The sequence below is a fragment of the Pocillopora verrucosa genome, chromosome 1 (assembly GCF_036669915.1).
Source record: "Pocillopora verrucosa isolate sample1 chromosome 1, ASM3666991v2, whole genome shotgun sequence".
NCBI lineage: Eukaryota > Metazoa > Cnidaria > Anthozoa > Scleractinia > Pocilloporidae > Pocillopora > Pocillopora verrucosa.
Window position 1 is genome coordinate 16053811 of NC_089312.1, and position 20745 is coordinate 16074555.

General features: G+C 37.5%; 4 protein-coding genes across 4 annotated transcripts; 1 reads left to right on the plus strand and 3 right to left on the minus strand.

The window, feature by feature from the left end:
- Positions 1-1178: 1178 nt before the first annotated feature.
- LOC136278080 (galanin receptor 2b-like) lies at positions 1179-2452 on the minus strand. Its single transcript, XM_066161292.1, has one exon. The coding sequence runs from the start codon at positions 2386-2388 to the stop codon at positions 1498-1500; it is 891 nt and encodes a 296-aa protein (XP_066017389.1). The 5' UTR covers positions 2389-2452; the 3' UTR covers positions 1179-1497.
- A 4120-nt stretch (positions 2453-6572) lies between these two features.
- On the minus strand, positions 6573-7468 carry LOC131789261 (galanin receptor 2b-like). Its single transcript, XM_059106329.2, has one exon. The coding sequence runs from the start codon at positions 7461-7463 to the stop codon at positions 6573-6575; it is 891 nt and encodes a 296-aa protein (XP_058962312.2). The 5' UTR covers positions 7464-7468.
- A 6729-nt stretch (positions 7469-14197) lies between these two features.
- On the minus strand, positions 14198-16818 carry LOC131789337 (QRFP-like peptide receptor). The gene is made up of 2 exons (XM_059106433.2): positions 16709-16818; positions 14198-15944 (listed from the first exon to the last, which is right to left on the minus strand). The coding sequence occupies exon 2, from the start codon at positions 15799-15801 to the stop codon at positions 14794-14796; it is 1008 nt and encodes a 335-aa protein (XP_058962416.2). The 5' UTR covers positions 15802-15944; positions 16709-16818; the 3' UTR covers positions 14198-14793.
- Positions 16819-19609: 2791 nt separating this feature from the next.
- LOC131789262 (neuropeptide Y receptor type 1-like) lies at positions 19610-20623 on the plus strand. The gene has a single exon (XM_059106331.2). It carries the CDS (start codon positions 19610-19612, stop codon positions 20621-20623), a length of 1014 nt encoding a protein of 337 aa, XP_058962314.2.
- Positions 20624-20745: the final 122 nt, after the last annotated feature.

A 20745-nucleotide genomic window follows, 5' to 3' on the forward strand; every position in this document is an offset into this window, starting at 1 on the left:
TAAAGCGTTTTTTTTTTTTTTTTTTTTTTTTTTTACTGGGCTCTTTGAGTTTTGGGAGAACACAGGAAAACTTTGTAAATTACGAAGCGAGGGCGAGTGACTTACAGAGTTAGCGAGTCACAAAAACAAAACTAATTCTGCGAGTGACTTGTCAGTCTGGTAAACAAATAACGAGAAGCGTATTCTTTTTTAAACAAAAAAACAAAGGGTTATCTCTCAAATAAACAATAGGCTTATAGCGCGTATGATATTTCGGTTCTAAATTTTTAAGAATTTTTTTCCAAAAAAATCACTTAACATGGACTAAACATGTAACAAAGACTCTATCATTGTTCTACGGCAGTTTATTCCCATCTCTACTGAAATTAAAGTTGAAAACCCACAAGAAATATGACTAACTTGAGGTGTTTATTTTTATTAGTTACTTGGTGCGGTCTATACTTCAAAGCGTTTTTAAAGAAGGGACTATATCTGAAGAGCAGCCTAGGCTCTGATTCAGAGAAGTTCTTAAAACGTGACCTGGTGGACTTTGTTGTGAATCCAGTGTGTTATACAAAGACCTCAAAACACCGGGTCGGTGGCGAGCCTGCAGCATTCACGAGGAAGAAACATATGGATGAATAGGCGAACTTGGAGAAACTCAATAGACGTCGTTTTCGACGGGTTCAAACTAGATAGATGATCTCACTGGGCACTGTCGGTAACGACGCAGACGCCTGCCTGATCTCGAACTCAGGTGTGGGAGAGAAGATCATGTGCCTCCAACCAGAAGCTATCTCAAATTGCCAGCTTATGCATACGAACACAGTTTTTGGGAAGTCGTTTTAATAGAGTACCACAACTGAGCGCAGCGATCAGCTTATCTGTATGACGGGATGATTCCTATTACTCTCTTTCATGGATAATTCATATCTGTCTTTGTCTCCCTTTGCATCGGCTCATCTTTGTCTATTGAACTAAAATACATTTTCATCTTTTATTCGTAGTTGCTTTGACCAATAAATAACTAGTGATCCCAGTTAACTTTAGTATCTTTAATATCTATAAAATCAATAATCAAAATTACAGTAGGAGAGCATTTTATCGCGCAAACATTTTGCACCAGCCTGAATCGAAAAATTGAATGAAGTCTTCATTAAGAATATTAAACAACTAAAATAAAAAAATGAGCACGACAATTTAATGAGTAATGAAAGTAAATGTACATGTATTCTGTCAGTATATTATAAACAAGAGATTTTAAACTGAGCTCAGTTTATATTCTCTTGATTCTGTTAGTTTGATGATTGCCCTTTCCAGACCAATACAAATACTTTTTACTATGAGATGAATTAAGGGCAATAGCTGGTTTGTCGATAAAATCATTTGGTCTTACTTGATAGTTTCCCTTTCTCCATTCTTAATTGGGAGGGTGGTAGTTTATGGTAAATTGAACCAGGGAGTTAAATTTCGTGACAATGTGTCGATAATTGCGCGGCTTCTACACAAGCACAGTAGCTACTGACACCAGCATGTAAGTCTCGGCCGCAAGCAAGACGTCAGATGTCCTCCATAATAGCCGTAAAGTAAAGGATCTAATCCAGAATTGAGGAAAATTAAAAGCTGAGACATTTTCCATGCAAAGTCAGGCGACGCTAAGCTAAAGTATATAAGTGTTCGAATAACCATAAACGGAGACCAGCAGATTACAAACGCCATCGTTAGCGCGGAAAGTGTCTTTGCAATCTTCCGCTGCCTTTGCTTTGAGTGCGTAATGAAGGCCGTGGTTGGAATGGACGCTACTCGTAGGGTTCGAAAAATGCAGCTTTGTGTGTAAATCATATAAACCAGCGGAGCTACAAAGAAAATTGTTGTATGTACACTGTAGAAGATTTGTGGGAAAAAATTCGTCCTCTTTCTAGCAAGGCACATAACACTATTTTGTTGCGTTTCCACCCGGTAAATGAACAACAAAGGCAAACAAATGAGTAGGCTGCAACTCCAAATTATGATAAGTTTAAAGTACTGTTTCTCTGGCCATCTTTTTACTAGAGCGTTGATTGGATTCGAAGTAACCTTCAGTCTTTCGTAGCTTATAGTCAAAAGCGTGATGATTGTACTTGTGTAACTTGCTTCAATTAAGAATCCTTGTAGTTTGCAAGTGATGTTACCACCGACCCATTGCCACAGAAATGCGATACTGTTGAATATGGTCAAGATTGTGAAGCAGAGATCGGCAGAAGCTAGATTTGCCAATAGCCACATAAAAGGGGAGTGTCTTTGTTTCAAAGTCTTGTAGCAGGTTACCAGGACCCAGATGTTTCCAACTGTTGATAAAATAAAAACAAAACTGTAGAAACCACTGAACAGAACCACAAGGATTGAAGAAAAAGAATCACTCCTCTCCATGTATGGTAGTTTGGTCGGCTAATTTCGGTGAAACCGTAGGTTTCATGTAACGTTTAAGGACAAATCTCACTTTGTGGTCTATATAAATTTTGTTCGAATATTCGAGGATCAAAGAGATAAATTCAACCTTGTTTTACTCGGAGTTCTGTGTCCTGTTTTCAGTGTCTTCAAACGCAAGTTTGAAGACACTGAAAGTTTGCCAATGGTCGATAGCATGAAACACGTACTGTAAAATACCGAGAATGACACCAAAATGGCTATAGGAAAGTCGTCACTTGTCGTCATAGTTTAAGTAGACTGAGAGGCCTTGACGAAGAATATTCTAGAATCACACAAGACCTGTCGACCACAATTGAGTTCAGTCAAAGTTCTGACTGCCTTGGCAGATATAAATGTCCGAGTGTTATGTCGCTCAGAGAACCCAGCACAATACAAATGTATATATTCACACAAGTTGTTTTCTTCTCATTCACAGATTAATATAAAATTTAACATTTGACGGCTAGCCGTTTCCCCAAGTAATTATACTTTTTCTGCTCAGTTTGCTCAGCCCTTTCAATTCTGTAACAATCCAAATTAAATACTGTCTTAAAATTTGCATGCTCATTAGAATTTTTTTCTTTTTTATTTTATCTTTGGAGATCGGGCGAGCCTTTAGAACTCGCAAAGTCACTTTACAATCTGAAATTTTAAGATTTCGGTTTTTTGATCTAATATTCAAATAAGCAGATACAGAAGTGCACTAGAGAACTGAAAATAAACTGAGTTGTGGGTAGATTTTATTGAGGAAATGAAATGCTAAAATGTTTATTCAGCTTCACATCTAAGTGCAACTGTTGAGCTAAAGCGCCAACCGTTTATTAGGATAAATCTTAAAAAAGGCTTGTCTGTTCTTGAGATTGTCCAGCGACTGACAATAAAACTTCATTTTCAAGGTTAAGTGGAATTGTGAAAAGGCCATCTGCTGGTGGATTGGGCTTAGAGGGGCGCAAAAATAAAAAGGAAACTTTGAGAACGGAGTAAAAACAAGAGCCTTCGTCGCTATGGTGTTACGTTTTGTATCATTGCTTTTCCAATTTAAACAAACCCGGAAAACTATGGATGGTGAATCTATAGAAAGCGATAAAAAAGCGATATGTGGATCGAAAAGAAATTTCATTTGCTTCAATGGTAGATCCGGATTAGATCAATTTGCTCAGACTCTACACCTAGTTGTAATCATCACTGGAAAACATTTCTGGGTTTAAGCTCCAAGCTTTCGTAGAGAAATGTGATCGATATCGCGGATGTGAAGCGACAAAATGGAGATATTTTTCCATTTCATTTTTTTTTTAATCCCTGCCTCCTTCGATTGTCTCAAAAGTACTCGCGCTGCACATCTGAAAATTAGAATGCGAACTTTAAAATATTTTCAGGACACTGACCCCTACAAATTGCAAGTGTTGAATTGAAGGACAGATTAATTTACCGTTGGATGGAATATAAAGATTCATTAACCCCAGTTTTTCTTTTCATTTTTCAGTCACTGCCTTAAAAAAATTTAGATTTCGTTGAAATTCATGCCATAGAAAAACAAGTTGAGTTGTAAATATTCCTGGATTGACAGGGTCTTGAAATCACAGGAATCGGCATGTGTTTTTGAGTGAAGGTATTCCGAAAGCGTAGAATGCCCAGGTCTTGGAGTCGGTGTTTTAATTCAGGACGCAAAGAGACGCTATTAATAGAGGCAGCCAAATTACGCAAAGCCGAAGGAGAATACGCAATTGTTGGTCGGGTTCGGTCAGAAGTCCTTTGCTGGTCTTGAATTAAACAGGGTCCTGGTAGAGGGTGAACGTCACTACTTCTAATGATGTTTTCTAGTCCGACGGGCCGCAGGACAAACGCTGCTTCGGGCAGACATATCATAACAGGCCCATGTTTAGTAGTCTTCTGAACAGCGAACTTAACTCGATGTTTCCGGCGAAATTTAACCAGTTCCAGTTTGAGAGATGGTCCGACTGGCAGGTTAGTATCTTTAGCCGTCCTGTAAATCAAGCTGGTGAACCTAGGCTCCGCTAGATGGGCTAGAAGAATAAGAAATACGAAGAGCCTAATGACGGTGCGTGTGTCCGCCATTAGACGCCAGTCCCCCCGACTGACGACTATTTTAGTCGTTGGTGCTATCAAAATTTTTCGATACAATTTAGAAGAGGATACTGAATATTTTTAATATCGATATGGTAGCCACTTGAACTTTGGCTTTACCAAGCTAAGCATACCAATTAATATGCTGTCTTATCGCTTATTATAAAAGTGAAGATCGTCTTTGCCACAAAAACAGTGAAAAAGAAGAGTAATGAGGAGGAGAAGTGAAAGGTTACCAAGATTATCGTGGCTTTACATCTCTGAGTAACATATCGTTTTGATTGTTCCAAGATTACCTTTTATACTCTGATTGAGAATATCATGAGAGCATTCGTTTACCTTGTAACATTAAGAACAACAAGTTAAAAAAAACTTAAAATGTTATTATTTAGGTTGAATGTACATTGTAATTATGATAAATTGTTTTGTTTTAAAATAATTTTTGGTCGGAGTCGAGGTAACGAGGAAGCTGTACACCTGCAGGTAATTGCTTCGTTAAAACGAAAGAAAAACCAATTTAGTGGTCTTAACACGTATTACTTGCCCTTATTGAAAATGTAATTAAAGCGTTTTTTTTTTTTTTTTTTTTTTTTTTTTACTGGCCTCTTTGAGTTTTGGGAGAACACAGGAAAACTTTGTAAATTACGAAGCGAGGGCGAGTGACTTACAGAGTTAGCGAGTCACAAAAAAAAACTAATTCTGCGAGTGACTTGTCAGTCTGGTAAACAAATAACGAGAAGCGTATTCTTTTTTAAACAAAAAAACCCAGGGTTATCTCTCAAATAAACAATAGGCTTATAGCGCGTATGATATTTCGGTTCTAAATTTTTAAGAATTTTTTTCCAAAAAAATCACTTAACATGGACTAAACATGTAACAAAGACTCTATCATTGTTCTACGGCAGTTTATTCCCATCTCTACTGAAATTAAAGTTGAAAACCCACAAGAAATATGACTAACTTGAGGTGTTTATTTTTATTAGTTACTTGGTGCGGTCTATACTTCAAAGCGTTTTTAAAGAAGGGACTATATCTGAAGAGCAGCCTAGGCTCTGATTCAGAGAAGTTCTTAAAACGTGACCTGGTGGACTTTGTTGTGAATCCAGTGTGTTATACAAAGACCTCAAAACACCGGGTCGGTGGCGAGCCTGCAGCATTCACGAGGAAGAAACATATGGATGAATAGGCGAACTTGGAGAAACTCAATAGACGTCGTTTTCGACGGGTTCAAACTAGATAGATGATCTCACTGGGCACTGTCGGTAACGACGCAGACGCCTGCCTGATCTCGAACTCAGGTGTGGGAGAGAAGATCATGTGCCTCCAACCAGAAGCTATCTCAAATTGCCAGCTTATGCATACGAACACAGTTTTTGGGAAGTCGTTTTAATAGAGTACCACAACTGAGCGCAGCGATCAGCTTATCTGTATGACGGGATGAGTCCTATTACTCTCTTTCATGGATAATTCATATCTGTCTTTGTCTCCCTTTGCATCGGCTCATCTTTGTCTATTGAACTAAAATACATTTTCATCTTTTATTCGTAGTTGCTTTGACCAATAAATAACTAGTGATCCCAGTTAACTTTAGTATCTTTAATATCTATAAAATCAATAATCAAAATTACAGTAGGAGAGCATTTTATCGCGCAAACATTTTGCACCAGCCTGAATCGAAAAAATTGAATGAAGTCTTCATTAAGAATATTAAACAACTAAAAAAACAAAATGAGCACGACAATTTAATGAGTAATGAAAGTAAATGTACATGTATTCTGTCAGTATATTATAAACAAGAGATTTTAAACTGAGCTCAGTTTATATTCTCTTGATTCTGTTAGTTTGATGATTGCCCTTTCCAAAGCATTACAAATACTTTTTACTATGAGATGAATTAAAGGCAATAGCTGGTTTGTCGATAAAATCATTTGGTCTTACTTGATAGTTTCCCTTTCTCCATTCTTAATTGGGAGGGTGGTAGTTTATGGTAAATTGAACCAGGGAGTTAAATTTCGTGACAATGTGTCGATAATTGCGTGGCTTCTACACAAGCACAGTAGCTACTGACACGAGCATGTAAGTCTCGGCCGCAAGCAAGACGTCAGATGTCCTCCATAATAGCCGTAAAGTAAAGGATCTAATCCAGAATTGAGGAAAATTAAAAGCTGAGACATTTTCCATGCAAAGTCAGGCGACGCTAAGCTAAAGTATATAAGTGTTCGAATAACCATAAACGGAGACCAGCAGATTACAAACGCCATCGTTAGCGCGGAAAGTGTCTTTGCAATCTTCCGCTGCCTTTGCTTTGAGTGCGTAATGAAGGCCGTGGTTGGAATGGACGCTACTCGTAGGGTTCGAAAAATGCAGCTTTGTGTGTAAATCATATACACCAGCGGAGCTACAAAGAAAATTGTTGTATGTACACTGTAGAAGATTTGTGGGAAAAAATTCGTCCTCTTTCTAGCAAGGCACACAACACTATTTTGTTGCGTTTCCACCCGGTAAATGAACAACAAAGGCAAACAAATGAGTAGGCTGCAACTCCAAATTATGATAAGTTTAAAGTACTGTTTCTCTGGCCATCTTTTTACTAGAGCGTTGATTGGATTCGAAGTAACCTTCAGTCTTTCGTAGCTTATAGTCAAAAGCGTGATGATTGTACTTGTGTAACTTGCTTCAATTAAGAATCCTTGTAGTTTGCAAGTGATGTTACCACCAACCCATTGCCACAGAAATGCGATACTGTTGAATATGGTTAAGATTGTGAAGCAGAGATCGGCAGAAGCTAGATTTGCCAATAGCCACATAAAAGGGGAGTGTCTTTGTTTCAAAGTCTTGTAGCAGGTTACCAGGACCCAGATGTTTCCAACTGTTGATAAAATAAAAACAAAACTGTAGAAACCACTGAACAGAACCACAAGGATTGAAGAAAAAGAATCACTCCTCTCCATGTATGGTAGTTTGGTCGGCTGATTTCGGCGAAACCGTAGGTTTCATGTAACGTTTAAGGACAAATCTCACTTTGTGGTCTATTTTGTTCGAATATTCGAGGATCAAAGAGATAAATTCAACCTTGTTTTACTCGGAGTTCTGTGTCCTGTTTTCAGTGTCTTCAAAAGCAACCTGAGGCGATGAGACTTTCCTATTTATCCTGATCAATCAGCTTGATAAAAATTAAAAGCCCTCGATCATTTTCCAATAAAGTTGTTTTTTTGAGCAAATAACTACTTTAGAGCTGACGTTTTGAGAGGCTTTTCGTGCTGCTATTTTAAAATTAAATTGACAGTCCCTCTCGAATTTGCATTTTTATTAATATACCGTGCCAAACTGAAAATAAGTGACATTATTGTTCACTAAGAAACATATCCCGTACTGGTCCCGCTGGCGACTAAGCTTCCGTTGAATGTGGCTTTAGGGAGAACCCTTTTAGAGATTGTTTCAAACAGAGTAATCTTTCACATGATGCGATTTTAGAACATCCGTGCGTCTATAATTGACGCTTTGAAAACTATGTCAGAGTGGGTTGCCCTTTGTTAATTTAAATGATAAGGTTTTGCTTCAACCAGGGCATAAAACTCTACACCATATTGGATCAGATAATCACAAAATAATTACTTCGACCGAACGTGCTGAAACTCTTTTGATTCCACGGGAATAATTTTGTTTTTTTCTCATATTTCATCAAATCTTTACCTCCTACGACGAGGAACAAATTACCCAAATCACCCATTATTTCAGTGGGTGATAGCCTTTTTATCCTTAAAATTGATTTCCATAAACCCCTTTTTCATGAAATATGCAAGAACGATACTAAGTCTACTGCAATTTTTTTTCTAAAAGATCAATGAACGTTTCAAGAGGTATGGTAAATCATTGTTTTCTTATTTCCCTTTCGTGCATGATCAATCTAATCAAGTTTGGGCGGTATTCGGAGGAAACTCTGATGTTTCTTTCGAGATAATTAATAAGTGTACTGCAGAAATAACAAAATAACAGTAATGTTTATCCCAGAAATTCTCTAGTACATCACCTGCCACAAGATTCAACGGAAGATTTCATTCAAATCACGAAAAAATCATCAAGTAAATAACTTTGCTTAAATATCATGGATAGGCAGCAGTCAATATCGAAACCTAATTAGTTTCGCTTACATAGTTTATTCTACTAATTTTCCTTTAACGTGCAACAATTAAAATGTGATTTTGTTGAACTTTCGCCGTTACTTAATAACTTCCGAAATGAAATGCTCAATATTCAAACGAGCTATGTACTTATTGATTCAATCGGCGAGCCGGAAGGGAAAATATTTGGCTCGAGGCCATGACATACAGACTGAGCGCAGCGAGAAGTATTATTTTCCTGTTCAATCCAGCCAAATTCAGTAATTAAACAGTTTATCACATGACCAAATTATGTTTCAACTTTGATAGGACGCAAAAGAGGGGCACACGCAGGACAATCACAAAAAAGATTCTACAAGAAAAACTCTTCCCTAATTTTTTTCGAGGCAGAATAACTCCGAGAAACTTGTTTTCGCAGTTTCTGTTTTCCTTTGGTTTCAAATCCACAATTATAATACACATTTTCACAAAAAAATTGAAAAATAAAGACAGCTATACGAGTGCGGAGCCAGATGGCTTTTTCCAGAACGACTCAGGTTACACCCCACGCATATAAGCCCTTATTCTGGTTTTCATGCCGGCACTGGGTAAACGGGGCGCGGGGCCGGACAGGTGTTTATTACCTCATTATTTACCGTTTGTGAGGTAGCGAGAAGTTCAAGGAATTTCTAAATCAGCCGAGGTAGATCTTCTTCTTACATAGTAGGTGAAATTAACTCCGCCAACTCACTCATTTTCATGGATTGATAAACACCGCCTTCAAACACAACTCTCTTGTGCAACAAGAAACGGTGCGGTTGAGTTATACTGTAAAAGCCCCCCCTAACAGGAACAGTGTATTGTCCGTAAGGGTTTGTACATACACTAGCTAACAGCCTCAAACTGCGCCGCCTAATTCCTCGAGATGTTACGAATGAAATTGGTTCCGAGAAATTGTAATATCTTTTGCTTCTATGTTCACGATTTAAGCCTTGCAACTAACTTATTCAGTCTCTCTTATTACTGAGTAAGTGTGTTTTACTTCTTCCTTTTCGTGAAAGATTATTGAAACTGTTCGTGTCGTTAAATTCTCTTTATTATTCAATGTTCTAACACTTGACATAAGCTAATAATCCCTTGATTAAAGGCGTCAGTTATTTTAAATTTATAAGGGAAAATCGGTGAGTATTGAATTTTACTCTCTGGTTCTGTATTCATAAATGCGAGTGATATACTTACTATGAAGTTCAATAACCCATTGACCCCCAGAAATGTTTAAAACGTAACCACTCCTTGAAATGTCAATACGTTATCCAGCTTGCAGGTGTTGAGAATATTCGAAATTATCAGGTCTTGCGCATAATTTTTGTAACTAATTTACAAGGAAATGTGTCGTAGCTAAGAGGGAGAATTAACAATCAGATCTTGGAGGTTTAAGGGTCAATGGAGTCATTTTGGGCTCTTGGACACTCTGAAAGTTCAAATCTCACCATGAACTGGGTTTTCAGTCAAATACTTTATCGTGAAAATTACGAAAAAATAAATCTTAACTTAACCTTAAGATTTTAATTATGCCTTGCAACAGGTTAAGCGTTGTCAAGCCATTACCACTCTATTGAAATTGCTCAATCATTCTCATTTGACAGTTTCCTTCCTTTGAGAAGCTCTCGATTTGGATAATAGTTTAAGCCAATAAGTTTAATGTTTTGATATTGTTGTGATAATTGTGCACCTTCCAATTTTAAGTAACTAATTACGTAAAAGTCTCGCTTGTAAGGAAGACTTCAGATGCCCTCCATAATAACCGTACAATAAAGGATCTAATATTATTGAGGAAGATTAAAAGCTGAGACATTTTCCAAGCGTAGCCAGACGATGTTAAGCTAAAGTACATTTGTGTTCGTATGACCATAAAAGGAGACCAATAGAGTACAAACGCTATCGTCAGAGTAAAGAGTGGCATGTCTTTGCAATCTTCCGTTGCCTTTGCATTGAGTGCAAAATAAAGGCAGTGTTAAGAATGGGCGCTACCCGCAGGACACGAAAAATGTGGCTATGTGTGCAAATCATGTACAGCAGTAGAGCCACAAAGAATATTGTTGCTTGTACACTACAGAAGATTTGTGGGAAAACAGGAAAAAAACACTTCATGTATTTCCTTAGCCATTAGATATTAGCCTTTTCGTTAAGTGTCATTTTAAGAGCGGCTTCCTCAAGATGTCACTCATCATATGGTTCCTCCTTCCTACAAGTTAAGCCTTACCATCAAAGTTCCTTAAAAAAAAAATAACGTTACTTTTCTCAAAATGCAACAAAGCAAAAAATTAAACACTTTATGTACTTCCTTGTTCATTGAATGTTGGCTTTCCCATTAAGTATAATTTTAGAACTGACATCCTAGTGATGTGACAAGTCATATAGTTCCCCTTATACTATACTTGACTAAAGATAAATTAAGTTTTTGTTTAACGAGCAAATACGCAGAGGCCATACTGTTTCCCATAGATTTGAGAATTTCCTTTCCATCGAGTGTCATTCAAACGAGTGGCCTCTTGATGAGGTCCTCAAACGTGAGCAACATAAATTTTTTGTTCAACATCTTCAAGAACACTTGTACATTTAGATTTTGCAATATACCGACAATTAACAATTAGAAATAATGAGTTTTAGTAGGTACCACGCAGATAAATGGTGCTTTTGCGCCCGCTGAATGGCCAATTCGGAGATGATTAGAAAGTAGTTTTTACCCCCGGGTGGCCAAAGAGACAATGATTCGAACCTGTGGTCGAAGGTGAAGAATTAGAAGACCAGGCGTCGACACAGGAAAACAGAAGAGTTTAATGTTTACACTTTACATTGACAAAAAGTCAAAAATTCTGGTGCGCCCTTTTTCTGGTAATGTTCCCGTTGATTACACAATGATCCCTAGTTACGCACTAAAGGGCGTATATAGATGTGTGTGAATCCTCTCGGGATTAGTCCTAGTCCTCGCATAAATAAATTGTTAATTGGGCAAATCAGACAAATTCGAGTCAAGAGTTGCATTTCCAACCATTTTTCACTGCATTGACATAAACAGCTATTTTTTTTGGCGGCTTAGTGAATATAAGCCACTTTCCCCGACGCTGAGGTGAATAATTTCAAATATTTGGAATTCAAATACTAATTTGACACCAAATTTAACATGTGGATGGTTTTATTTTTCATGAGTAAACGTCTTCAAATGGGTAAACTATCTGTCGTCAGGTTCACCAATGAACTTTTTCCTCATCGAGAGTAACCAGAATTTTTCTTAATTTGTAAAAGAAAGGATTTAAAGCAAAATTGTCCTTTTACTTTCTTTAGGGATATTCGAAGCTCAGAAAGTTAAAATCTTGCTTGAAACTGGCTTTTGATTGAATTTTTTCAAATACATGGAAAAATCTATAAACTAAGTCATGAGATCGTGAATGGTGGTAATGATGTCTTGAAAAACCATTGGAAATCCCAAAGAGAAAAGAGATACACTGTTATTATATGAGCCTTTTTCCTTTTTTTTTTTCCTTTCTTTTATTTCTTGGGGGAAAATTTAGCCTTGATTCAAAAGCGATAATCGATGAAATTTCCCATGTCAGTCAAATGCTTGACGTCCTCCGAACGTGTTTCAATGGGGGTCCACTTTCCTCCTAATCAATTATGTGTTTTCGTAAGGTTTGCTCCCTGAGCTTTAAGAAAATCTACAGTGTTCTAAATGACCTCCCGAAAGCGTAAGGGCATAAGGCTGGTTTTCACTTACGAAGAAGTCGGAGTCGTAATCAGATATACTGAGTGATACGATCTAATGGAAATCAAACCTGACGGTATCGAAAGAAAACTACTGATGCCACTTACCACTCCATCAGATATACAATCCAGTGAAAACTAGATGGTCATAGTCACAAGTGTAAGCCCAAGAATAAATTGATCAAAATATCTCAATGATTGGTTCGTTCTTCCACTCCTGACTGCGACTCTAACAGTCTAGTTTTTACTGGATCATAAAAGTCGCAGTCTTCAGCGAAATCGGAAGAAAATGAGAATGATTCTTCTGATTCCGATCCTGTTTCGTTAAGCTTATGACTCCACTTACGCACCTGGTCGGATGCGCGCTCTTACGACTCCGACTCAGTTGCGGGTGAAAAACTGCAGCCTTAGGATGGTGCACTCGGGTGACGTTTTCGGGGATATATTTCTGAACAATTCATTATATAATAACTTAGAGAAAAGTTCGATTTGTATGAAATTGCTTTGTTTTAGTTTTACTTAAAAATGAAATTCTCGTCTTGTTGGTTTAAGATACTCGCACCGCATTCAAAGCGAACATTTTCAAAACGGAAACCAATTGCAACTCGATTAAACGCGTTTTCCATCGCTTAAATTAGCCAGTTTGATGTTATTACTTTCAATTCGTTTGGCAGGTGTCAAAGTTATGTATATGTCGATGTTATCGTATTGAAAGGAAAATTGCGGCCGGGCAATAAGACTCTCCTTACTATCCTGACCAATTACCTTAGTGAAATTTCCATACGACTCAATTGCCGTTGTACAATTTAACTGATCAGGATCTTTTCATCGAATGGCGTTTCCACTGAGTGTCACTTCATTTGGCCCCTTTTTATAAAGTGCATTAACTAGATGGCTTTTTGTGCTTTGAAGAGACTTTAGCATGTAGACGTTAAATTTTCTGTCTGAAGTGATCAGATAATCATGAAATAGCGACTGCCACCGACCGTGCTGGAATATCTTTTATTATAAATACATATTTATATCTGTATTTTTTTTTTTTTTTTTTGATGAAATTTTTCACCTCGTGAGAGGGCAGACAAGCTGCCCATGTCATCTTCTATTTTAGACTGTGAAAGACTTAATGAAATATCCCGGCAGACAGAGGATTCAATTCATGTGAATGTCTGTCTCTCTCTCTCTCTTTTTAGTTTTTTTTTTTTCTGGTTGGTTTGCCTCGTAAACATTTTTTCCACCTTTCCTAGTTTTATTCCACTTAAAGTTATTCTCCATGACGTCGACGCTAAAATTTGTTCAGAATATCGCGACGTACCAGTTCTAAAACCACCCAAACCTGTCTCCAGCTGAGTGCGCTTATTTGAAAAGGAAAAAACTAGACAACAAGGAAACTGACCAGTTAGTTCAATACTGTGCCAGCTGAAAAAGAATCATTCACATACTCACATCAGTTATGCCGGTTTCGCATCTAAGTTGAAACATGCACATTGCGATGATGAAACACACGCATCAAAAGAGACTTATTATTTAGGTTCTATTAATTTGTTTAATCAGCTGATTCTGCAGTGGAAATAATGCTAATCGTTATTTTGTGATGATGACTTCAATTCTATCGATCTCAGTTTAAGAATGGTGTTGTAAAGTTACTGTAAGAGTCACCCTTCAAAAAAAGAAGGCGAGAATTTTCATTTATAGTTCAAAATTGTATATCAGTTGTGAAAAGGGCTTGGCAAATGATTGAAGAGTCATAGAGACTGTGGTGTTTTCTCGAGGTTTACTGATACTTATTAGCCCAAAAATCCAGGAAACAGTGAAGACAAGATCAAGATGGCGGTTTTACATTCTAAAAACTTCAACCTCGTGTAAAATCAAAATTGATTGTTCATACTAAGACTTGATTTAGATACTACGCGTTCTGTGATTGCTCCTTCCCAAAATTTATTAAAGAACAAGCCTAATACTTACGTCATCTAAAAATGGTTATCTCTCTTTGGTTCAAAATGCTGTACAATTTCGAAAATGGTCGTGATATTATTCAGGATCGCCCATGTAAAGGTGCCGATAATGTAGGTAAGCCTGCAGCCATTTTTGAGCTAAAAAAAAGGCAGTTCTAAGGCCAGAACTTAAACAATGTATCTGAAGAAGTTTAAATACTTTTGGTAACTTTCATTGTAACTTTGTGTTCAATGTCTAAAATGCTCGTTTCCTAAGGTTACTCCTGAAATATTTTGGACGCCCGCAAATAACCTCTCTACAAAGTTAGCTAAAAAACATGTCTTTTAAATAGTTTCCGTGATTCCTGTTTCCATAGATTTATGTAGTAACAAATCGTAGAAAACGCCAAAATTTGGAAAGAACACTGATGATGCACACGCCTGCGGCTCATGTGCCACTGTTTGGTTTAATTCGGCGTAGGACTGACTTATAATTCTATTACCAGACCTGGCCGTGGGTAACAGTTTTTCTCATTGTTAGTTGCCATTTGGCTTTGAGTGGACCGACTGAGTTCTTCCAGAGCACGGGTTTGACATTTGGCACATGGAATAAAACGTTTTAAAATTGCCTTGAAGTTCTCACGTTCCCCATAGATACCGTAAAGAATTGGATCTAACATCGTGTTCAAGAAAATTAAAAGCTGGGATGCTCTCCAGATATAACCTTCATCTGCGAGATGAATGTAAATGAGCCCTCGAACACAGATGAAGGGCGACCAGCAGGCAGCAAATGCCATAGTTAGAACAAGTAGTGGCTTCGCCGCCTTGAGATGCCGTTTAGAGCGCACTGTTGTAAAACTGTTTTGCTTTGAGAACACCTTGGTGCTCGAGCGTAAAGATATGAAGATTTTTCTTTGGACATAAATCATGTAGACTAGAGGGACGAAGAAAAAGAAAATCGTATGAATGCCATAATAGACTTGTCTTCCCAAATCTCCAAATTTGTTGTTGGTGCAGGAAACCTTCCCGTTGGCATCGGTTTGGGTTTGGTAGGCATAAAGTAATGGCGAGGCTATAACCACACTCATGCTCCAGGTGGCGATAAGCTTTCCATAAATACGCGCTGGAGTAATCGTTATTGTATGAAGTGGCTCGACCACTGCCTTGAGTCGTTCAAAGCTTATAGTAGACAGAGTTGTTATGGTTACTGTGTAGCAAGCCTCGATGAAAAAACTTTGCAGTTTGCAAGAGATCTGACCTCCAACCCATGTACGTGATAAATAACTAACGAGGTCCAGTATAGACAGGAACACAAACGTCAGGTCAGCAACAGCTAAATTAGCGATAAACCATTTTAATGAACCCATCTTTCTTTTTATTGATCGGTAACAAACTGAGAGGACAATAAAATTTCCCAAAACTGACAGCAAGAAAACTATAGAGTAAAAGGTTACACCGAATGGAACAATTATTGCATGTAACTCTCCACTTGTCATTATTCGTGTTAATTCGTGTCGTGCTCACAATAGCGTACGCTTCAACCAACCACTGTTGACTCGCTTTGTCAGCTCTTATCGCTTGACTATTTAAATGCATATACCCAATGTTCCATTCTTCTCAATCATACTTCGAGGTGAACCTGGCAATGAAACGACGATGATTAAAGCAGATTCTTTCCACGACATCATTTTTTTAAAGTGCCATAATTGACATATAAATTCTGACGCAGCAGGCACCTTTTTGTTGTGATTAATATCATTATTCTTAAAATATAAAAAGTAAAAACCCCGACTTCCTTTAATCTCCCATAGGAAAGACCCCCTTAAAATTTTAGGGAAGAAGAAGGGAGGAACAAAAAGCAATTTCTGAATTTGTAGATTTTGATAACAACTTGTAATGAAATAAATTTGAATGATTGATCAAGTACAACAAAATCTACAATTCAAGCAAAAAAATGATCCTCCGGAGGTGTAATCCATTTTTAACAACTGCAGAAAGGAAACCTGAAGCAGCTCAGACCCCTTTCGAAGCCTGATTTTTTTCTTTTCTGCGATTGCTGAAAGTCGCAGTTCATCTGTCTGGATCCTTTCTTTACGCGATTTGTAAATTTTGTTGTTCTAGATATACAAACATTGAGCCTTATTGCTTACAAAATGAATAGTGCCTAGTAAAATAGGTCTCTGTCTTCTGTCGCATACGCAAACTTCATATGCATGGAATCATGGAAAGAAATTTGATAATGTGAAACCTCTTCCAGTTTGCAATCACAATCGTCCTTAATGTTTTTGCTCTCGCTGCCATGACTCATTAACACTGTTCAATGAAACGAGTCGCATGCACACGCGCTTATTTAACAGTGACTCAGGATGAGGGAAGCTGAATTTTGGTTATAGGAGAACTTACCTTTGGCTTCGGGGTGAAAACATGATCCTTGGTTCTCAAATTTTTCTTTATAATTTAGCTTTATCCAGGAAAAATCTCTAGCCGGAGGGATTCGTCATTTCGAAATGCAGTTTCTTTAATTGTTTCCCTCTCTTTATTTACTTCTAGTTTACGAACATTTATTTTAAGGGACATTTCTTGGCAGCATTTCATTGTGAGTCAAGTTAACTGAAAACATTTTTGAATTCGGTCCATGACAATGTCATTCAGTTTCTTTAATTGTTTCCCTCTTTTTATTTACTTTTGATTTACGAACGTTTATTTAAGGGACATTTCTTGACAGCATTTCATTGTGAGCCAATGAAAACATTGTTTAATTTGGTCCATTTTAATGTCTATCTCCAAATTAGACAGGCGCCTGACTTTTAATCGTTTCCCATGGTGGAAATACTTCCTTTGATTTGCTCTATCTTAAGGCCAACCTAAGAGGGTACAATCCTAGGGTTTAGGCAATGAGGATACAATCCCACGCTTTAGGGTAACACATAAGAACCTCCCATGATCCATAATCTAATTTATCAGCAGTAAGAAGTTGAAAATTGCTATTGAGACGCCACGAATTTGCTTTACTTGACATTTTGTGTCAAGCTGGGCTTCCAGCGTAAATAGATCCGGTTCAACTTGTGAACAGTGAGGAAGTTTACCGCTTGAAACTGGTACTATTCACCAGTTATAAACAAGACTGGACAGGTGTCCTATCACTTGAGAGGTCGATAATTTTCGATGATTGTCCCAACCTCTCGAGTCATTACATTAGGCTATGAAAACACGGAAAAAACATACTTTGCTTCGACAAAGAACGTCTCAAAAGGAAGCGCGAACTTAAAACGTCACAATCTAGTTGACGTACTCTTTCAGTTCTATGTACACCCAACGACCACGGAGAGAGCAGTTTGTAACTGGGACATTCTAGAATTAGTGACTACTATCTTTACATAAATACAGGATTTCTCTAAACATAAATGAATTGGACTCCATTCAGTCCCATCACCATAACAAATAAAGATAAGATGATTTAACTCAAAATGTGTTATTCAAAAGTGGAAATGCGAATCTTACATTCAACCTGAAGGAGACCAGCAAAAGTGACCGAAACGTCGTTAAGAGACTATATTTCTAGCCCAAAAAAAAATATGGAAGAACAAAGAAAAATGCTTAAAAGCAAGAAATTAGGAATCATGGTGGCAAGTTATGTTGAGATAAAAAAATCAAGGAAGACTTTCGTGAACTTTCCTGATTTAATGGCTCTAGCTTTTGTCGATTCCAGAGAAACATACAATGACAGCGACAAGTTCCAGCTTAATTTTGCAGTCCAATAATCGAACTATAAAATTCAATTTATAATTTGCTATGTAAATAAGGAGCTTCTGGAAATTTTCTAGAGAGCTTAGATATTCTGATATAATACACTGGAACTTTCTAGAACATTCTAGTAATTGATGCAAGAATGATTTAATGTTACAAGAGTGTTTATTTTTAAGCTTCTGGAACCTTCCAGAGTGCTTTATATACTAACATAAGCAGTTGGTGACTCAGTAATTTTAGTAGTTCTGGCCGGCAAACCGACTGTTTAAAAAGGCTTTATAGCGCTTTTATGGTTTATTGTAAAAGCTTTCCCACAATATAGAGTTTCGATGACGTTCAAAGATATCGAGATGTTCAGGAGGGCATGGGCCAGGTTAAATATAATGTAAATGGTGTGGTTAGTTAGGAGACACTCCTTTGTAATTTATATAAAGTATGGTTAAAAAAATTATTTAGTTCTTTAAAATAGTTCAACTAGGGTTTTTTTGTTGTTGTTAAAGCTATACCAAAACAAATTCAGTCTATGACATTAAAGACCGGTCGAACCAGGAGAACGTCAAAAAATTAACAGATAATGAACTCCTCGATCACACGTCGGTTTTCCTTTAGGAATCAGGAGTCTTTTCCTCAATGAGTAAATTACTCATGATGTATCTAAGCTGCTATTTAATCGTTAGGGCGAATAAAAACAGACTATAGAATGATTCAAAGAGAATTTCGTACTGTGTTTCGTCGATCAGTATTGTTATACGGCTTCCTTGACGCTAGATCATAATATCTGTGGTGCCTCTAGAATTGACAACAGGCCTAACCTTTGCTCTAAAACTAATCATTTCACCAAGAAAGTTTTTTCTCTCTGCTGGCAGGTGGCATCTAATCTCTCGTTCGTTTCAGTTTCATAATTAATGCGCGTTATTTTCCGCACACCTGAAGATGAAAATATGAGGATTTCTGGTGCGAAAACCAAAAAAAAATACTCTAACTTTACACTTGACGTCGTAAGGATGCAAATTCTATATCCTATTGAAGTTTCTATCGTTAAAATGTTAATTGGTGACGGTACGAGTACAATTCCTTGTCGATTTGAATGAGAATGATGAAAAAGAAGTCATTCATTTCTCAGACTTAACGATAATAACACGCCTACATACATACAAAGATTAAAAAATTTTAACATAACATTGTGTACAGAGATATGTGAATGTCAATCCAGAACTTAAAATCTCGGAAGGAACTTTTTAGAATTCCCGAAATTCATTTAAATTCGACAGTACCATCTATCACTCAAGTAATAATTCATTTTCGCAAAGTACATGCGACAATTATCCAATGTTTTTGTACATGAAAATTAATCTATTTGAAACAAGGGACACCCATAGAGTCAGCCCGTAATTATCAATGACTAGTTGAAAGTGCCATAATGAGTGCTAATTGGCTTTGCAAGTTGTTCGCCATTTGTAAACAAATTTATAACCCAAATTCAGCTCATTCAGAGTTTGTGTCCATCTACGGTTTACAGTGCGGCTTCTCAGTCTCGAAACTCCTTCAGAGAACATCATGTCTGACATTGACAAATTCCCCGTAGGTTTAGTGATAGCATTTGTCATCTTTTACTTCGTTGTGTATGTTTTGTCAGTGGTTGGTAACTGTTGGGTTATGGTGACCTGCTACAAAACCCTCAAGAGAAAAGGATCTTCTTTGATGTGGTTCGTCCTCAACTTAGCAACAGCAGATCTCATTTTCACGTTCCTTACAATCTTCAACGGCATTGGATTTTTGTATCGTTGGGTCGGGGGGGAAATTGTTTGCAAGTTTCACGGGTTTCTGGTCGAGACATGCTACAGTGTTTCCATTAGCACTCTTGTAGTGATCAGTTACGAGAGACTGACAGCCATTACTGACCCCTTAAATGCAAGAGCAAGAAATTTCACAAACAGAGGCTATCGCAGGCTTTTGATAATTTGGGGGGTTTGCCTGATTGGATGTGTTCCCTTAGCAATCCTTTATCAGATGGTTCGCGAAGAAAACGGAGAACTCGTTTGCAATAATACGACGTGGGGAGACGTAGGTCGACAGATTTTCTACAGCCTGCATGCTTTCTTTTTCTTTATCTTTCCACTGTCCTATATGATATTTTCGCAAAGTAAAATATTTCTTGCGCTTCGCTCAAGAAGAACAGTCCCTTCACAACGAGATGCGGAGAGATCTAACAGACGACACCAGAAAATTGCCAAGACACTTTTTGCTCTTACGGTTGCCTTTGCGATTTGTTGGTCTCCATTTATGATCACCCGAACTTTGATGTATTTTCACATCGCCGAGCCAGGTGCATTGTGGAGGATGTCCCAACTGCTCATCTGTCTCAACGCTGTGTTGGATCCCATAATGTATGGTATTTATGGTGGAAATCTCAAAGCAACTTTGCGACAGAAGTGTTGCTTCAGATCTCCTCGTAATAGACTTGAAAGATCAGTAAGCCTAGAAATGTCCCAGACTGCAGTAACATGTGCAGTGCAACCAAATGCAGTGAAAAAGTTATCTTGCGAGGTCGAAGAAATGAACACTAGTTGATACTGAATTTACCTTTCCGGCATCAATTAACAAACTCCCACTAAAAGCAACAAAAACTCCGCGAGAAAAATACCCTCGAATCGGCTCTCCAGCTTGATCATGTTAATAGCTTTTCAGAATAA